At 41.4% G+C, this 19,512-nt stretch overlaps 1 protein-coding gene across 1 annotated transcript in view; it reads left to right on the top strand.

Moving 5' to 3' along the window:
- atrnl1a (attractin-like 1a) overlaps positions 1 to 19,512 on the top strand; it is a 312,150-nt gene that overhangs the window by 162,531 nt on the left and 130,107 nt on the right. Inside the window, exon 26 of the mRNA XM_069659074.1 lies at positions 15,384 to 15,445. Within this exon, the coding sequence (XP_069515175.1) occupies positions 15,384 to 15,445 (62 nt within the window). The remainder of the gene's footprint in view (positions 1 to 15,383; positions 15,446 to 19,512) is intronic.

Here is a 19,512-nt window from a genome sequence, read left to right as displayed (position 1 = left end):
AAGGCTCATGAGTTATGTGAACCATTTTTGCAAGGACTCGAGTGTTTTAAATGCTCAGTATTGGGAATTTTTTTGCAGTACCAAGATGGCAACTGAAATTTGAAACCCAAGGTCTCCTGGTATGATATCAAAGAGATACAGCCTGTTTGACACAAATGAATGGAAGTCTTTGGTAACTAAACAGTATGCATCAAGCAAACATGCTTATTTGCAGATCAAGTGTCTCCCAGAATTGTTGAGAAGTTGTACCTTTAATAAATGTAATCTGAACCTGTCGAGTTAAAACTCTCATAAAGCATTTAGACTTTAGAATTCTGTTTAGAAATAACGGTATAAACTGTCTCACGATCAGGTCAGAATCCTCACTGCAAAATGTGCTCAACCAGCAGGTCTACAACTGACGTTTGTCCTTATAAAGGTAGAAATGCATGAAAACACACAGACACACACACTAATGTGAGCGGTGAGTGTTTCCCTGGCGGCGTCCTGACGTCAGCCGGAGCTGAGGGCCGGTTGTTAGGCTGAGCGAGGTGTTGGGATCGTTCATTCTGCTGGAACTGATTTTGATTGGTTCTGTCACGCTGACCTTGCACCTTCGCTCTCGCTCTCCTGCACTCACCGCCATGACACGACATGCACCAGAATGTTCCGGGTTTAATGTATGTAGGAGCGGGTAACAGCCTCGGCCCGCACACTAATCAGGATCTCTTTAGCTGTTCGCTCCAAACACAGGAAACTAAGGACTGTATGAACTTCACTTAACTCGCAATTTGACATTTTTATTTGTCGCTCATGTTTCTCTCTTTTAGACCTTACACTATAAAGGACCCCCTACAGGCAGGAATTTGTTTGCATTTACATAAAAACTAAAGTGCAATGACATTCAGTCTTTTGCAACAGAAGACTAATTAATCTTTAATGTCATCTCATTGTAAATGTGCTAATGATGTCATTATGTAACTTTAAGCGCAGTATAAATCCTGATGAGAATGCAGGCTTTAGTGTTAGAGGAGTTCAGTCTGGTTCTGAGGTGCCTAACCCCGGAGTGACCTGGATGACGCGCTTTGCCGTAGTTTGCAGACGACATTACCAGATGCTTGTTATCGTTGTTGTTAGAGTTCGGCAGCTAGACTCTAGAGAAGAAAAAACTGTTTGCTTATTAATTCCACCGTGTATCCATGTCAATAAAGTCCAGTGTACAACAAACAGAAAAGACACAACTCACGATGACAACAATCTCTGCGCTATAGCGGTCAAAAACCCTTCCAGGATCAAACGTAGACCTGACTTGATCTAGACACTGAACTTCCTGGTATTTATACCTGGGCTGAAACATTGACACATTTCAAACAGAAAATGACACAAATGAGATTGCATAATCCTGTACGAATTTTATGCAAAATAGTAATCATAATAGAACAAAAGTTACTAAATACACTTTTAGCTTTGGTCATTTAAATTTTAGGGATATGAAGTATATGAAGATACCAAAGAAATGACATAACAAAAAACAAAAATACAAATGTAGGCAGTGACACCTTTGCACTCTGCCAATTAAAATGCAAAAACAAAGAAAATATGTAAGAAAACATTGTTCAAATCCTCTTGAATGTAGAAGAAATATTTAGTTGATGTTTCTAATTGCAGTATAGTTTTGGATCTTATTTCTTCTGTTTTTATTTAACAAGAAATTATGAAAACATTCTTTTTTTTTTTTTATTTATGACACAGTTTTAATACTTTAATTATTATAGTTTCTTAACTTAAATGTCACAGTTACAGTATAACAATTTCATTTAGCAGACGCTTTTGTCCAAAGCGACGTACATCTGAGAGTTAATACAACACAAGCAACGATCAAGACAGGAGGGAAAGAAGTCAGGAAGTGCCCACAAGCAGCCTCATGTGCGATCGGACACTGGTGCCGACAGGCAGTGCACAGAGGTAATGCACAGAGTGTTAAAGAGGCAGATTTTTTATTTTTTATTTTATCATCATCAACAACATCAACGTCATCAATATCAGCATGATCATGAGTATCCTAACAATTTAGCTAAGGTTATATAGATAAGTATAGAAAGTGTGCAGAAACAAGACAGTGAAGTCACAGGCAAATATAGATCATCACTGTGATAACATTTTGACACCAATACCAGCAGGTCTGGATCTGTTTCTGATGAAAGAATTCTGTTTTATTGATTGAGCCTACAAACATTACAGGAACATGACCCACTTTCTCTCTGCATCTTTCTGCTCTGAAAGAACTAACTGTTAAATTTGCCAGGAGTTGTGTAACTTTGAGACCGTGACTGTTTCTAATTTGAACATCTCTGTTTGTAACGAAGCACAAAATGTTATCTCAACAAGAAAGGGCTGTGAGAGATCGACTGCGTTAAACAGCCGTTTCTTTTCGGTCTTTATGTTTAAGAGACGCTAAATTCAAATCAACAGCAGGAAAAAAACACAGGATTGGCTGTAAAGGAATTTCTTTCCGTTGTTTTTATTCCTGATTTCTAATCTTCATCGAGCAACACACACTTCTTCTCGTGTCCACCTCCATTTGTCTGCATCTTCTGTCTCCCTCTCTGCATCCCTCCACGCATCGCAGCCTAAAGGTCGACTGATTAAAAGCCGTCTATCAGAGGTGAGCGGCCATCTTGTTGCGGACTAACTCAGGGCTGACGTGATTGGTCGGTTGATTTGATTTGCCGCTCGGTGCTTAGTCACTTATTTATGCTCCGTGCCTGCCATCATTAAACAGTATGCCTCTCCTAATCTGGTACATGACACAAACACACACACACACACACACACACACACATAGAGGGGTGTATCAGGATCTATCTGATGCATCATTGAGGCAGTATTAAGTTCCATAGAGGTGAAAGACAAGAGGGAAAGCTGAGTGCTGCCCATTTAACCCGACAGGAAGTCAGCAGTCATCAGGACAATTAGGCCGCTCATGTGGGGTTACAAACATACATACAGTTTATGTGTTAGGGTCTGGTCACGCTGGATTTTATTACAGCAACATTGGGGAGACAAATCTTTGCTTTTTAATGTGATCCAGCAGATTTTACATGCAGGGAAAAAAGATTCATGCCAAGTTTTAATGATGTTGCTAAACTCAGGTGAACTTAGAGGTAGCTTGTGGCTGCTGAATCCTAAGGGACTACACGGGAACCAGCAAATAATTTAAAATTGGACAGTATAGCTTCCTCTGATTGGATGGTCAGTGGACAACATGAAGGTGAGCTGATTAGCTGGTTAGCTGAGGCGTCAAGAAGCGGTCAAAGTTCGTGCTTGTAGCTCAGAGCTTGTAACTTCAGGGTTCACACATGCACATAGGAAATACAGTATGTGTGTGCGCAACTCAGACTCAGAAGTCCACATACACACATAGTTTCTACAGCTACAAAAACTCTTTACACATTTGCAAATCGTTTCTGTGAGAACAAAACTGATTAACAAACTTGAATGTGTGAGGACATTTTTTTGTACACATTCACAAATTTAGATACTTGCATCACATTTTTTTTTTCATATGCGCACAGAACATAAAATACAACTGCAGGCAACATTATTCAGCTAACTGAAAAATCTTCTTGACCTTTATGTCACTCTGTATTTAATCAGCTGAATTGCTGATTAATGTCATAACATCACATTTATTACCTTGGCATATCCTTTTTTAAAACCTGAGCGAAAGAATGTTTGACCAATAAACTTCTATAGTTATGCATGTAGTTAAAGTTCACATTACATAAACTGTTGTGTTGTGTAAATGTCTTTACACCCTAGAGGTTAACTTCTGGGTTTTTCAACTTATTTTTTTTGTGTGTGTAAGTGACTATAGTGGAGACAACAGTTATTGAAATCGATCCAGTCTTCAGGGAGGGAGCACCGGCCGGCAGCCGCAAAATGAGATACAATGTAACTAAACGGGGCACGGGGCATACGCCGATATACAGCCACTAAAAGCGCTTGTTTTTGTTACTGACAGGCTCAGATCGTTATAATAAGTGTGTGACAACACTGTGGCAGCCATGCTACTTTACCTTATGCTCTCTGTTGTTGTCTGTAACCAAGTCTCGCTCACGGAGAAGTCTCGCGTGAGATTTCAGCTCGAGACTTCACCAATATGACAATGCAAAGCTACTCAGTAGGTTGCTTTCTTAAAAAAATAACTTCATCAAAGAATATGTTTTTATGATTCCATATTATACAGCTTCAACTTATTCTTATACAGACTACTATGCTGTAGACCAGTGGTTCCCAACCTTGGGTCTGGGCCGCCCTTAAAAAGATCGCTGGAGGTGCTTTGTGTGCACTGAGATTGTCAACATTGGATTTGCACATGTTGAACGTAATCATTAAAAAAAGCACTTGATCATCAAAACTCTGTTCAACTATTAAAAAATAAAAAATTTTGGTCCTCATTCAAATATAGTACCTACTTTGTAGGCCACACCTCTGTGAACTATCGGCTGATTGGTGTTAGTTTTTGCCAATAAAGATTTGGAATGAATCCCTTTATTGTTTTGGTGTTCGTGCGCGCGGGCTAGAGGGGCTCAGCCTTTTTTAGAGACAAGCAGGAGGGGGCTACAATGAAAAAAGGTTGGGAAACACTGTTATAGACGGCGCTGAGATAATTTGACACTTTGGAGTTGGAGCGTGCAAAAGCTTTGGATCACCCAAAAAACAGTTTTTTGAATTTTAAATAAAGCCTTAACATCGGGGCGTATCAGGTATCACAATCACTGTTCAAATTTGTCGATAATCACGGCCGGCTGTCATATGTCATGATATTAATCAGAAATATACTGCACAAGTATTTTATGAACACTCACACAACAATCTTTCAGAAGGATGATTTACAACCAGCCACTTTGTTATTTACAGTTATCAAAATATCACTTGACAATTTTATAAGATGTGTGCGAGTTGCTAATGGTGATTGAAAAGTGAGTGATATCATTTTAAATGACAAAATGATTGACGTCGAACAGTGAACAGAAAGCAAATGGAAATCAGACTAAGTGACAAATGGAAAGGCGTTGTGACTGTTGTTGGAGGATATCGTGTTGTGTTCCTGCTGTCTGAGCTGCAGACTGAAGCAGAAATGGGTCTTAAGCACCTGTTAAGAGGAGCTACATCTGTGAGCCCTCCTAACAAGTGCACACATATGGCAGAGCCCGGACTCATTTGCATAGCATGTAGGTGGAGGCGGCACTCGGCAACTGCCTCACTTTGGTCATTAGGTCCTCATGAATATGTAAATACAGAGGAAGAGTGTGTGGTAAACACATTCCTGTCCCTGGGAATTTCACATGTAACATGCTGATGTTAACCTGCTATTTTAAACCTGCATGCTTTCTTTACAAGGAAGATGCTGTTTTTCACTTTCCGCTTACTCTTCTTTTCTGCTGTTTTTGAATTTATCTCGTTTCTCACATTTGTCTAAGTCTTTTGTCTGAATCACTTTGACTGTAATCATTTAAGAAAGGGTAGTAGATTTGTTCTCCTTTTCCTCCACCAGACAGCGCAGACAGTGCAACATTGGCTCACAAGTCTGACTCGCTTCCAATGACCGTATATAAAGATGGATGATGCGTCTCCATCTGCTCTCATTGTACTAACTTGAAGCCATATAGCCCCCATAATGGGCGCTGCCATCTTGTGATGGTGACGTCATTTGGAGCCACAGTTGTGCAGTAGAGTAGCCACTTCCGCTAACCAAAGCACACACTTAACTTACAGAAAAACACAGCAAGGATCCCACACGCCAGCATGTTAACAGCAGAACAGCTTCTTGTGTTGGTCTGAGGTTAAGGTTCACAGGTATGTAAACGTCAAAGACTGTAGTGATTGTTTTAGTTACGTCTCCTCTCGCCGTTCCTCCTCTACTCTGCTAATCAGGAACAGATCGGCTGCAGGAGCCGTATTTGTCAACAGAGCTGTCAATCATCATTTTTAAAGCATCAAATAACTAATTAAAAATAAACTTGTCAGAAAAATGAACACTTGGACGTCAATCAGCATGATAAGAACTAACTATAATGACAGAAACCATGTTTGAGAAACGTTTATTTGGTGTGTATTTTGATTTTATAGTTTGACTCATGTCCCATCTGTTAACATGGAGGAGGCAGGCTTTATGACCTATACTGCAGCCAGTCAGCAGGGGGCGCTAGAGGGGTTTTGGCTTCACTTTTAGGGAGCTGTCATGTCGTCCATCTTTTTATACAGTCTATGCTTGGTTCCCTTACTACACAAGGATAACAGACACAGCTGACCACAGCCAACTGTAATGTGAGGTGTGGTTAGAGGAATGAGAGGTCGCTGCACCTTATGGGAGGCAAAAATAGCAATATATGACCAGGCGAAGCATCACTGCAGAGTTCAAAGGTTTAAGCTGCTGTAGCATGAGTGAGACTTGTCACAGTGATGAACTGGTTTCCAGGCTTGTCTTCCTGCCGTCTCCTCAGTATATATACGAGCAGCCTGCAGCCCTGATGAGGACGAAGTGAGAGGAGTAAATGGACAGATTCCTGCTGCTTTATCTTCGCCCTGCATCATCCTGTCTCCTGCCTTCCTCTCATCATCCCCCACTCCTCCATTTATCTCCTCCTTCAGCCTCTTCTCTCCTTTTCATCTCTCTTTCACCTGTGTCACACTTCCCCTGCTCTTCCCCTCCGCTTCCTCCCTCTTCCTCTATTGATTAGCCAGACACTTTCTTTCATTCCAGGTTTTAACAAGCAGCCCTTGGTTCAGGGTTAGGGAAATAAAAGGCAGCCCTCTGCTGTCACAGCTCTTGAGTTTGTCCCCAGAGGGCCACCGCAGGCCTTCAGTAATGACTGGACTGTAGAGCCAGGGTCCTTGGAGTCCTCTTTACGTCATTCTTGTTCCTCTCATCTTTGGCTTCTGTCTCTTCCCTTGGTCCCTTTCCCCCACTCTCACTCTCTCCTGTGGTAATTCCAGTTCCTGCTTCAAGATTAAAAATATATATTCCCCCTGAACAGTCAGTTGACCCCTGATCTCAAAACAATTAGATTCTATTGGAAAGAAAAACAGCTGATTTTGTTGTGTGCAATAACATGTTGGTTATTTCAGCGTTTATTTGGGTCTGTGCGGAAGAGAATTCCCTTCTGAAGTTATTTTTCCGAACCTTTTCCTCCCTGCTGTATTTCCTTTAGTTGGCTTTTCTATCAGAACCAACTCTGTGTCAACAGAAACAGTCATCAAACTGTGCTGCAGATGCTACAATCTCTACATTACACACTTGGGGCCTAATTCACGAAAGGATTGTGCAGCTTTGGCGCCAAACCTGGCCTGCAAATGAGACAAAATGCACCGCCTAATTCTCGAAGCACGCGCACAGGGTGAAATGCACCCCAAACTGTGCTGCAGAGCAAACAGCATCTCTCTGCTCTGGTGCAAATGTGTCCCCTTTCTATGCAAATATACCTCATTGCAAATTCACAAACACCAGTGCTACTGCACCACAGCGTTACCGTCTGCAGAGAGCTGTAGGTAACTGCGGCGCAGTATTATAAGGGCCGTCACGCTCTGAGTTTCCAGCGATCATCAAAACAATTCCTCCATTTGTGTGACAAAAATATGATTAAAATATCTGTTAATACAGTATGTAAACAATACTATGGCATTATCATTATAATTGGGAGATCAACCGGCCTGGGGCTGTCAGAGGCTCAACCCTGGCACATACTATGTCCACGTGTTCGGAGGTCTGGAGCTGTTATGCATGACATAGATTATACTGTATCTGAACAAATGTGTTTAGGAAATTATGCTGCATTACAGACAGTTAAACTACTGAACACCTGTCGAGTCTGGACTGTACAGTAAACTGTTAAACGAGCTGCCCCCTCTTCTCCCTGCTCATTGTTGTCTGAGAGTTGAGCTCCTTCAGTGTGGAGCTCAGTTAATACATGAGAGCGCAGCACCGCGCAGCAGAGAGCGGAGGTGCAGACAGCTCTTCTCCACAACCAGACGCACAACAAGAGCAAACTGCACGGATCTGCCAAACGTCATGGGCGTGTTTGCGCTTGAATATCATCAGTGCAGTTTGCTGTGTGAATCGGACCTTGAGACGGAGCAGATTACGGTGCAAATGATGCGCAATTTATGTTGCTATCAGCGGCCGCAATCCATTCTGAGCGAATCTTAGCCTTGGTTTATTACATTCGTAAAATGCGTCTGTGTTCACATCAAAGTAAAGCAAATTGTGTGCAACGCTATGACACACAAAATCAAGATGCATATTTGCACCATGTGATGCCAGAATCTCGCTTGTTGCACTTATCAAGTAAACGGGAAAATAAACAAGTGAAATCAAAAAACACTGTTTGGGCTGAATCACTCTAAAGAACACACTGCAAACAGATGTGAAGCAACCCTCTTGCCTAGCGATATAAAAGTGACTGTAGTTGATGTATAACAATGTGAATACAACAGGACTGTATGTAAAGGGGTAACTCTTGTTCATGAACCTCACCAGGTAATGATTGGCTTCATGGAACTTTATTATCAGCTTGTTGTTTATGCTTTATGCTGTTTGCTCATCTTAATGCAACAGTTATGATCTGCGCTGCTTTTAATGAAAAAAATAATTACAGTCTGTGGAGAGACATCATTTAATAATAGTTTGTTTTGCTATGTGTGTTTTGTGTGTGCAGCTCTGCAGTGGTGTGGATCAGGAGGAAAGGGGTGTGGTCTAAACAGCTTATTGATTAGAGTTGTGTTTAACGACTGCAGTTGTTGTAAATTGAAATAATGGCTGTTGGCTGGAGTTAGTGTGTGTGTGTGTGTGAGTGATAAATGAGTAAGAATATTTAAAGTGTTTTTTTACGATATTAAGTATAATGTTCAGTTTGTCTCACAAATCAAATGTGTGTTTCGGTGCCTAGTTAATTGTTGCATTAGTGTTTTGGGTAAATGTGTATCCTATTTCTCACACTATATGTGTGTGTGTTTTCTCTGTGTTAGAGTGTGTGTTCATCCATAATACCTTTTTATATTGTCAGGGGATAATGATGTAAATTGCTGCATTGGAAGCCTGAATGCAGAGCCAGGCTCTTTTCTCCCTGATGCCTGTATTAATGCTGCGTCCCCGCGGACTCAAATCAGCTTTTCTGCAGCTTTTTCACAGTCAGGCCATTTTACCTGCTGCGCTGATGCCGGTAAACCTCTTAAGCCCATTCTGCCCCATTTCTTTCTCTCTTCCCCTCCCAACTAGTCTCCGAGGATTCTCCAAAGACAAAGAAACAGGCTTTCAGGCTATTAGAGCCATTTAAAGGTATCCCCCTGTTGAACATGCTTGAGTTATATTGCTGTCAAATGTATTGTGATTCCTGTGATCACTGTTTTCTTCTTTATAGTCGCTTTTAGCTCTGAGCTGCTCAGGGGGCTTTACAGGTTTTTAAAAAGGACATTTTTTTTTTGGTCCACCTGTCGCGCGGATCGGATGATGTCACATGCTAATTTGCACTTTCATGCTGTCTTAGAGAATCACAAAGGAAAAGGCAAGGCTTTGAGTCTTTCTTTAAAGCCAATTATAATGGAGTATATACTGTGTGTGACACCTCTCCATGTATAAATGTAAATGAAGAGAAGAGGGCAGATTTGCCTGACAGAGTTGATTCTTCTCTAACAGATCACTGAGAAATATTTGAAATTTAATAGCAGCCTTATTGTTAGAAAACGTATTTGATCCTAAAATTATTACACCAAAGACAAAGACATTCATTCTAATCATAGCATATCTTTTCTTCTAACACATTAACCTTCAATCAGATGATATTCATATAGAGCCAAATTATAACAGAAGGCACCTCATGACACTTCTAGTGAGGGTCCATACCATACTCTTTGCAATATTATTTACAGACAGTGTTAGGGGTAACATGTTACTAAGTAATCTGTTAGAGTACTTGGATTACTTTTTTGTTGCCACGAGTAACTTAACGTGTTACTTCTGAAGTTCAAGTAATTACTGGAAAAATATTCCCTATTCCCTTCTCCCTTTGTCTCCACAAAACAGAAAATCCCCGAAGCACTGTTTCTGTTTCTCTCCTCCTTCTTGGCAGGTATCGTCGTACAAGCGGAAGGTAAACACAGCTGTGTCAGTGTCTATGTGTAGCTAGAAATTCAGCTAGCATGGCGACCGAGAGGACAACATTTACTTTGTGGAAATATTCACATTATTTAGAATTTTTGGGTGAAAGGGAGCAACATCACGGTGTAAGTTGTGCCTGGAGAATAAGTGCTCGTCAGCTGTGAAAAGCTCTACTTCAAATGTGAAGAAGCATCTGCAGCTAAACACAGCTCCACAAGACTGGTAGGACTAAGAGCCTGTGTTGTATTGTTATCATTGAAACAGCTGTGCCGAATACTGTACGCCTCTGTCCAGTTCACTCTCAGATTGTTAGCATAATAAAGAGCTGTAAAGGTTACATTAGGTCTGTCATTCCTGTTACTATGCTGCAGAGTTACAGATTGTGGCCTTTAAACTAGGTTATGGAGTCTAAGGTAGACAAACATTAGACTAATTTAACAAGTCGCAAAGGGGGTTTAATTTCTGGTAACACAGAAGTAATGTAACGCATTACTTTTCTCAGTAGGTAATGCAGTACTGTAACAAGTTACTTTTAAAAGTAACGTTACCCAACAATCTTTACAGGGACCACACTTAATCCACCATGTTCATTCGCTTTGCACAGTGGCAAGGAAAACTTTTTTAGTAGGCAGAAACAGAGACACTGATGAACAACCATCTGCCCAACCAGCTGGGCCGAGAACATATTTTTTAAAACATAGCATTATATAGATAGTATGTGGATGAGTGAACAAACATGGCTTTCTCTCAGAAGACTGGGTTACCACTGTCGTGTGCATGTCCGTGACAATGCGTCAGCACCAATCAAGTTAGCTTAAAACAGCGAGGAAAACACAAAATAGCAAGGAAATAGGAGACGTTGTAGTGGCTTGGACCGGGAAACAGTTTAATGTGGAGGTGTGGCGTCACCACTTAACAACTGACAACTTCAGCTAGATTATAGTGCCATCGTCTGGGTAAAATACTGTAACACGATAGCATACTACTCTGCATTTTAAACTGGAATATTGTTCGTACAGGTGTATAGGACGCAGGCCACTTTTTAGATGAAAAAAAAGGATTAAAAGTGGATCTTATACACCAAATTTTATGGTAAACCTTAAACAAAAAGCTTTTCTTAAACTTATGCCTTAACATAAACTAATCCCGTATCACATGGTTAACCACTTGCTCTATGTTCTTTATGTTTTTCTTGTATGAACACGTTGGTATGAGGAAGTTAGTTTAGGAAATGCTCCTGCGGGACTTAACATTTAACTGCCCGGTTTTGGCTTTGTCCTAGAAATACCTTGTTCTGCCGTATGCATCCTCCACCAACTGAGACATCAGGAGGCTGTGAGCCTTCCAACAGAAACTTTGCTCTGTTTGGCTCCTACAGGGCAGAAGACTGAATGGAAAATCAATCATGTCTGTAATAAATAATCCTCTTAACATGAGGCAGTTAAAACGTGGACAACAATGGCTTTTCAGGAGGTTTTCACCGCTGGAGGCCAAAACTTTGCTCTGCAGCAGCAGCAGCAGCAGCAGGATGAGACGCACTCAAACAGGCGTGCAGAGACAGTAAACACACATGGCTGTTGATGAAGACGGATTGCAGAGTTTTATTTTGAAGAATGAGATAAGGTGAGAGATGATAGGACTGTGTGGGTGTGTATGCTGATGAAAGAAGAGGAAATGTGTTGAACTCTTTACTTTTTATCATTTTACTGGTGCAACATATGGTGCGGTGTGTATCTTGTGAATATCCATTAAAAATAATCTGTATTTTTTTATGGTGTACATTCCTGTTGTTAGCTTCCAACCTAGACTTTATAAAAGAAGGGGATGTTACCACCATGATGTCACCCATTGGTTTATGAAGTAGCGACTGGAAGCCTTGAGTTTGACCTTTTGTGTATTGCCATGTTGTTTTTATGGAGCAAGCAGTTACCATTTTTGGTTGAGATGGTGAAGCTGGAGAGAAATGAGGTGTTTGCAAATGCTAGACCATCAGCTAACTTAAGCCCTGGTTTGGTATGCAAGGTGCATCTCCAAGTATTAGTAACTGTGATACTAATTGGGATGATAACTTTGGCCAGCGACAAGACATGGTTTAAACCAACGATAAAATGACTCCCTGGAGTGTCTTGCTTCATAGAATGGAACCATAATTAACCAAACAGACGTCATGCTGTTTTGAAACAGACTTGAAACCACCAATCGAGTCCATGAACTCATCCGGGAATGTTTGCTAAGTAGCAAATCAAATGAGAGGTTGAATTGTTTTATCATAAGAACTAGACTTTGCAAACTGAGAAGTCAAGCCCAGCTGGACATCAGATAAAATGCAGCTTGAAGATACTTCCACATTGGCTTCACTTATCAGACCCAGGAAATAAATCCAATTCTTTATCTCTATGGTTGAGAAACATATGTTCCATTTAAAGGTACAGTTCACTTGCATCCAAAACGAATACCTTTGGCGGATACGTACGGCGGCTGACAAGGGTAACCGCACTGCAACGGCCCAAACAGTTTCCATCAGAAGACACAAGCTGCAAATTCAGAAACGATGCATATTAAAAAACAACATGCAACGACAGAAACTGCAAATGCAAATAAATGTGCTGCAAAAGGCTGAAACGAATGCATTAACATCAAACACACTGCAAATACAGATACACACAAACCCAGAAAACACATGCAAAAGATAAACGCTGCAAACCCAACCAGCGCAAAGGAAGTGCTCCAGGCCTGTAGGGGGCACTGGGTGTAACAGCTAAGAGCAAGTATTGCTTCCCTTAGCCATGGATCCAAGTTAGACGTGCAGCTAGAGATACGGTCAGCTGACTGCACGGTGTTCAGGTTCTGAGCACAGGGGTGTCTTAGTGTTCTCTGCCCCTTTCTCACCACAGGATTTTACAACAAAATATTGGGGAGACTCTGATTTGGTTTCCAAATTGGTAACATAAATATTTTATCTGTAAACCGTTCACACGACAGGATAATTTAAGCACATGAACTCTTTGGACCAGTCTCGAATCACGAACAGCCCTGGGATTGTCAGAGAGGCCAATCCGACCCAATTCTCCTCTAGTGTGGGGCCAGTGATGGAATCTTTGCTCTTCAAACCAAAAACTGTCTGCGTGACTGAGAATGCTACAAGAAGTACATGGCAAAACAAAAAATCCTATTTTTGTAATTCTGGAGAATTGACCCTTTAAAAGAAAGCCGAGGGATGTCTGAGTCAACATGTACCAGCTGTGTGATTCAGGACCGTTGGCCACACACTGCACCAGCATCCCAGCACAGAGAGCATGATGATGGATGGTGCAGTCAGTGGATTTAGTGGTTCTGTACCATCCAGCAGGTCTGTCCGAGTGCAACTGAGCAAAGTGCTGCAAAATACTGCAGAGCACAAAAGGTCGGAAGTGTTTCCTCACGGGCCAATCGTATAAATACCCCACAGACCATATGGGTGGTGGCTCGCATTGTATTCTTACTGAGGGGGCAGAGACGGAGATGGAGAACATGTGGGAATGGACTTGGCAGAAATAAAATAGTTGGCCTTACGTAAGAGGTCTGAACATTGGCCTCAGGTGAGAAAGATGTTCATCCACAGTTATTGCATCAGTTTCACATGATGCTCTATAACATGCTGGGGAGAGCAAGGTTGCGTAAGGGCTGCTAAACTTTATGGAATATATGTATTGTCAGAGGCTTTTGATTGCAAAATATATGCTACAGATAAAGAATAAAGTCCTGTTACAAGTTAAAAGTAATCTGGAAGTGTTAGGATGACCTGAATTTGTACTTAGCATCTGTTTTAGGGTTCTGTATAGCATCTTTTTTAAGGTATCCTTCAGCATGTGTTTTGTGGTATTCTTCAGCATCTGTTTGAGGTGTTCTTTAGCATTATATGAAGGTTTTCTTGAGCAGGTTTTAAGGGTAGCATCTGTAGAGCCAGTTTGCTGATTTTCAATCTCAGTCCGATCATGCTATTCTGGAGAGCTAATGCCATTATGGTAGGAAAAAAAGGCAATTTTGCTCTGTGGAGGACGCTATCCGCTTCTCCAATGGGCCCTGGAAAACCTCCGCCAGACTACATGAAACGTGTCATCTGGCGGAGGCCAGGGAGCTCGCTAAACTACACTTCCTCAATATAGGTCGCCGCCTCGAATGTCATGTGTCATTCAAAATCGTCAGGTTAGAAATGTAGACTGCAGACCCAAAGATTTTTTAGACGATCCACCACTATTGTGCTTGGTTAGGTGAAGGAAAAAAATCATGACTTACTCTTATCTTATCTCTCTCTTAGTTTCACTGAGACTCAACCCAATTTCCCAAAAGTCCTGCATTGTTTGACCCTCCCACTGCCTGCCACCCCCGATATTCATCACTCTAATGGGTTGTCAAGATAACAGAACTTCAAACTCTGATACAATACTAATGAAAAAAAAACGATTGCTTCGTTTTGTATTCCTATTTCTCTTATTATTCTGCTGTTTGGGACATTTCTGGGCATCAATCACTGGGCAGTGGTCTGGAGCTCACTCTGTGACTGAGAACAATCTGCTGTGTCGTTGCTGTATAAGAGCCCCAGGTGTGACGGTCGGGTGGAGCAGAGAGACACACACAGACGGCAGGATGAAGCACGACTTGGGCCTATAAAAACAAACCCTGTACCTTCCTGTGGGGTTGTACGGAGGAGTAGTAAGTTAGTTTGCTGTTTAGAGCGTAACCGTTTTACTTACTTTATTTAAATTAACTCGCTCGACCACAGCTGCTGTCTCTGCTCGAGGACTGTTGTTCTTCTAAAGCGTTGGTACATTTTGGTTCTATCAGACACAAAAAAAAAAGATTGTACATGTGGTATCGACAAGTATTCAAGTATTGAACATTTTGACAACCCTACTTTTTTACTGTGTGTTTGTATAAGTCGCCAGCGAGGCGTGACAAGCCTTAGTGTTTTCATAATGGAATAAGAACGGGCTGCCTCTAACCTAACTTTCTATAGGTCTAGTTCTCAAGTCAAACAATCAAGCAAAATGCCAAACATTTCAACTTGAGGATTTGTAACTTTGAAAGATGTCATGTCAGTCTCAAAGGAATCATGCTGCGCAATTTTCCTGTCTGAGGTTATTCATAAGCAGTATTGAAAAAAGTTGAGTTATAAATGGAAAATTACCATTTAAATTGTTTCTCATTGGGACCACAGTTTTTTTATCTGTATATCTTCTCTTACAGTTTTTTCCCTTTCCAACAGATTGCCTTCTCTCAGCACAACAGCATCATGGACCTGGTGCAGTTCTTTGTCACTTTCTTCAGGTATGTTTTTCCTGACTGTCATATTTACTGTATGTTCTGTGTCTCTGCTCCTCTGCTGCTCAGCGGTTCACCTCCCACCGGCTCCTTTCACAACCGGGCCATAACCTGAACTCTCAGTTACAGTAGGTGGCAGCAGCCTCAGGCAGATTACTTCAGCCACAGCATCTTTGGCGATATTCCACATCTGCTTGACAACATAACAAGGATACTGAAGGCCAGATTGTATGCTATAGAAACATAACAAATATTTTGCAATGAATTAGAATGTTGTCAAGAGTCAAGTCATCAACAGGGCTGGATTAAGAGGGAAAACTGGATAAACAAGGAAAACTTGGAAGATTTAAAACTGTACTTGGTCTCAACCTGAACTGCCTTTACACTAAAATATATTCATGTACACAAAATGATGTTGAAGCTTCCTTTTTATCCCACTTATTTGCTCAAATGGCACAAAGAAAATAAGCTGAATGAATCTCATCTGACTAAACCTTTAACGTCAAAATCAATACTGTCCAATATAAAAATGACACTAACAAACACAAGCCAAGGTATGCCATATCAGAGGGACATTTATATATAGATACTTTTTATGAAGTTCATTTTATTACAAGCTAACACATCAATAAATCATGACCCCAAAGACAAACAGAGCTTAAGCTAATTTCTCAGATGGCCCTATCACATCCAAAGTTAATGGAGAGAGGTCGTTAGGCCTGTGGCAATCTCGGAGCCCACTGGCTATCTTCTGATGATGATATAGCCTCGTGGAGCGACAGGGCCTTTTCAGGGCCTCCAGTGTAGCCAGCGGTTAGCGATAAATGACTTCTGGTTTAGACTTCCTGTTCCGTGCACACACAGTCCAATTAGCAACTTGAGAAGCGAAAATGGAGTTGGAGTTGAGATTCGGCGTCCAAGAACAGATTGTTGAATGGAATGGTAAATGGGTTGTACTTATATAGCGCTTTTTTAGTCTTCAGACCAATTTGGTGTCTTGCCCAACGACACTTAGCAGGCAGTGATCGAACCCCCAACCTTCCGATTGAGAGACGACCGACTCTAGCTTAGCTGATCTTGCATGCAGATATGCATCGTCTAAACCAGGGCTACTCAATTAAACTTGAGAGAGGTCGAGTTAGAGAATTTTTTCTCAAGCAAACGTCCGGGACATCATAATGTCTGACCTGTGTTATGATTCAGTCCCATACATTTATACATTTTGAACGTCTGTCAAATCAAGTAAAGAAAATACAATTAGGCTAAATAGTTTTTACAACAATGCTTATTATAACTTTTACACAGAACTCAGTACTTCATATTCTCGCAGGATTTAAAGAGCCATATTCACATGGTAGTATAATGTTGTCCATGCAGAAATCAAATGAAAGAGAGAGACAGCTTTACCTCTTCACTGAAGCTGCTCTCTCTCTGCCTCCTGACAGAGTTATCAACATTTGACTATAATAGGAGGATTCACTTTATAGTTTTTCTTTGCCAAACTTTATTTTATGTTTTGCCAAAAAGCAGTTGCAGTTAGACTTTTTCTCTTGGTGAGTTTTAAAACAGGCAATGACTATGAAATAAATAATATTTAAACGCACTGTACACTGACGGACTGCTGGAGAGAGCGAGGGGGAGAGAGAGAGGACACATACCGGTACATATAAGAACAGAACTGCGGACATTAGAGGAAAACTGGTCATGATGATGAAGCCTGATGTAGCTCTGTGTAACTCTCAGGTTTATCAATAAAGTGTCTGAACTAAACAGCAGCCTGGAGTCTCTGTTAACAGAGACAAACGGAGTGACAGTGTCAGACAATGTCCGCGTTTAATAATCGCCACGGTCACGGCACATATACGAGTCTGTCCAGTCTTAAAAGCTTGGTTTTCTCAACTGCTCTCATTTTAGAGCACGCCATGTCTACTTTTCCCTAACTCACTTATTTTCTCCCGCTGTGTCTCTGTAACTCTCCTGTCGGCTGGCTCTTCAGCCGGTATCTGTATTCACACACACCCACTGGGTCAGTCACAATGTTTATCTGAGTAACAGGTTTGATTGGCTGACGATCACGTGTGATGATTTACAACAAGTTTTTTGGACCCCCAAATCACTACCACAAAGACAAAAAAGCTGCGCAGGTTAAGATAGATGCGTGTGTCAAAACGGTAAATAAACAGTCCCGGTCCGGAGACGATGGCAGTTGGTCCGATGGTCGGATGACCGCCAATGGGAGCTGGGATAGCATTACGGCAGGTTGCGTTCCGACCCTTTTCCTCTTCACATGGACTGTTTGTCTTGCATATAACCAATGATGCGTGATTCGTCATTACTACCAGTCCTGCGCCTGCAGATTCTACATTTCTGTGCAGAATCTGTATACAGACGTTATGCCTGTGGCAGCACTTCCTAAAGATCCTTCTGCCCAAGTTAACAAAAGTTTCAACTTCAGCAAAACTTCACTCCTACTTTCTGGTTCTCCATTAATGTTCAGAGATAACAGGAAAGAAAGCAGAGAGGGTCAACTCAAGCCCTTATGATTAATGAGGGTAGGAGAAACCTTAAAAATGGCTGCCATCTCTGCTTCCTTATGCATCAAGTCAGGCCAGACAAAGCAGTCCATTTTTTGTCCATGCAGAGAGACGTTTATGTTACAGCTCATCATGCAGACAGGCGGTGGATATAATGAGAGTGTTTTTGGGAGGGAGTCTGGAATGAAGTCTGCTGTCTCCAGGCAAGATTCTGCCACTCAGCTACGACACCAGACAAGTGTGTGTTTGTCTGTGTGTGTATCCATCTGTGTGTGTTGTTCTATACGTGTGTGTCCTCCTCAATCTGTGTTCATTCTTGTGTGTTGTCACTGTGAAGCCATGTGAGGAAGTGAGCCATCTCTGTGCCCAGGGCCGGCTTCCGGACATCAGCGACCTTTAGGCCAGCGTGGAGGGATGATGTCATCATTAGGGGACAGATTTGCCGGGAGAACTCGCCGTTGCCTGTGTGTGTGTGTTTGTATGTTTTTGTGTTAGTCACTGCTCCTTCTGCACTGAAACGTACTCTCAGTGAAAAAGGTTATGTGCTACCACTGCTTTGCGTTTGTTGTCGGTTTATTTACTCCCCCTGTTATATAATGTAGATTGCATGTGTTTTTTTCATGGCTGGAAAAGGTATTCAGGTCCGTTCCTTACGTAACGGTAGTTTTGCCACACAGCAAAAAGGCTCTAACACAGAATCAAACAGATATCTCCAAAGCTGCTCAGCCTCTTTTAGCTTAAAAAAGAGCAGATGTGTGAACCGAACAGGTAATTAACCAGAGCATTCACAGAGAGCGAGCAGGCGTGTTGATAATATCACGGACGTTGCACACACTGTATCTGCTTTATACTGTTTTCTGCTCGCCATATATTTGCATTGATATTGCACACAAGCCCATATACATGTTGTATTGATATCAATATAAAAACAGTTACCATATAGGACTATTTCCCTTCTTCAGCTTTTCTTGCATAAACCAAACAGAGTAAAACTTGATTCTACAGATATTGTCTGGAGTTCATATGTGAAAGTCAGCAGTTAGTTTATATAGAAAGGGGAATAGTAATCAGATAAAGAGCCACAGTGGAGCCACTTGGATCCAAAGGGAAAATTAGTTGGACCCACTTTTTTCAGGTGTTGAGAACGAGACTGCAGTGGGATAATGTCCCTCTGTGTCAGCTGGTTGTTATTTAAATAGGTAACTGTTTACCATTGCTTGCGTTCTTCATCAATTATGCGGCTTAAAGTAAACATTTTTACTTTAACCTATATGTATTCAATGATCAAAAGTAAAATGAATAGGCCTACAGCTTATTAAAGATATAATCTTAAATGCTAAGTCACTATCTATCACCGAATGAGTTCACACAATGGTGATTGAGCCTGTGGCCCACTGATGAAAGCCTTTGCACTTACAGTATTACAGACTGGGTGTCTGTGACGACATTTGTGGAAAAAATCACAAGCGGCGCCCAACTAGTGACGCATTTTCCCTCAGCCAGCAGTGGTTGGTCTGCCAGTGAGGGTAGGCGGAGCTA

The sequence above is a fragment of the Semicossyphus pulcher genome, unplaced genomic scaffold (genome assembly GCF_022749685.1).
Source record: "Semicossyphus pulcher isolate SPU_LCO1_2020_fin unplaced genomic scaffold, fSemPul1.0.p SCAF_12, whole genome shotgun sequence".
Lineage (NCBI taxonomy): Eukaryota > Metazoa > Chordata > Actinopteri > Labriformes > Labridae > Semicossyphus > Semicossyphus pulcher.
This window is presented reverse-complemented; position numbering and strand designations above follow the sequence as displayed.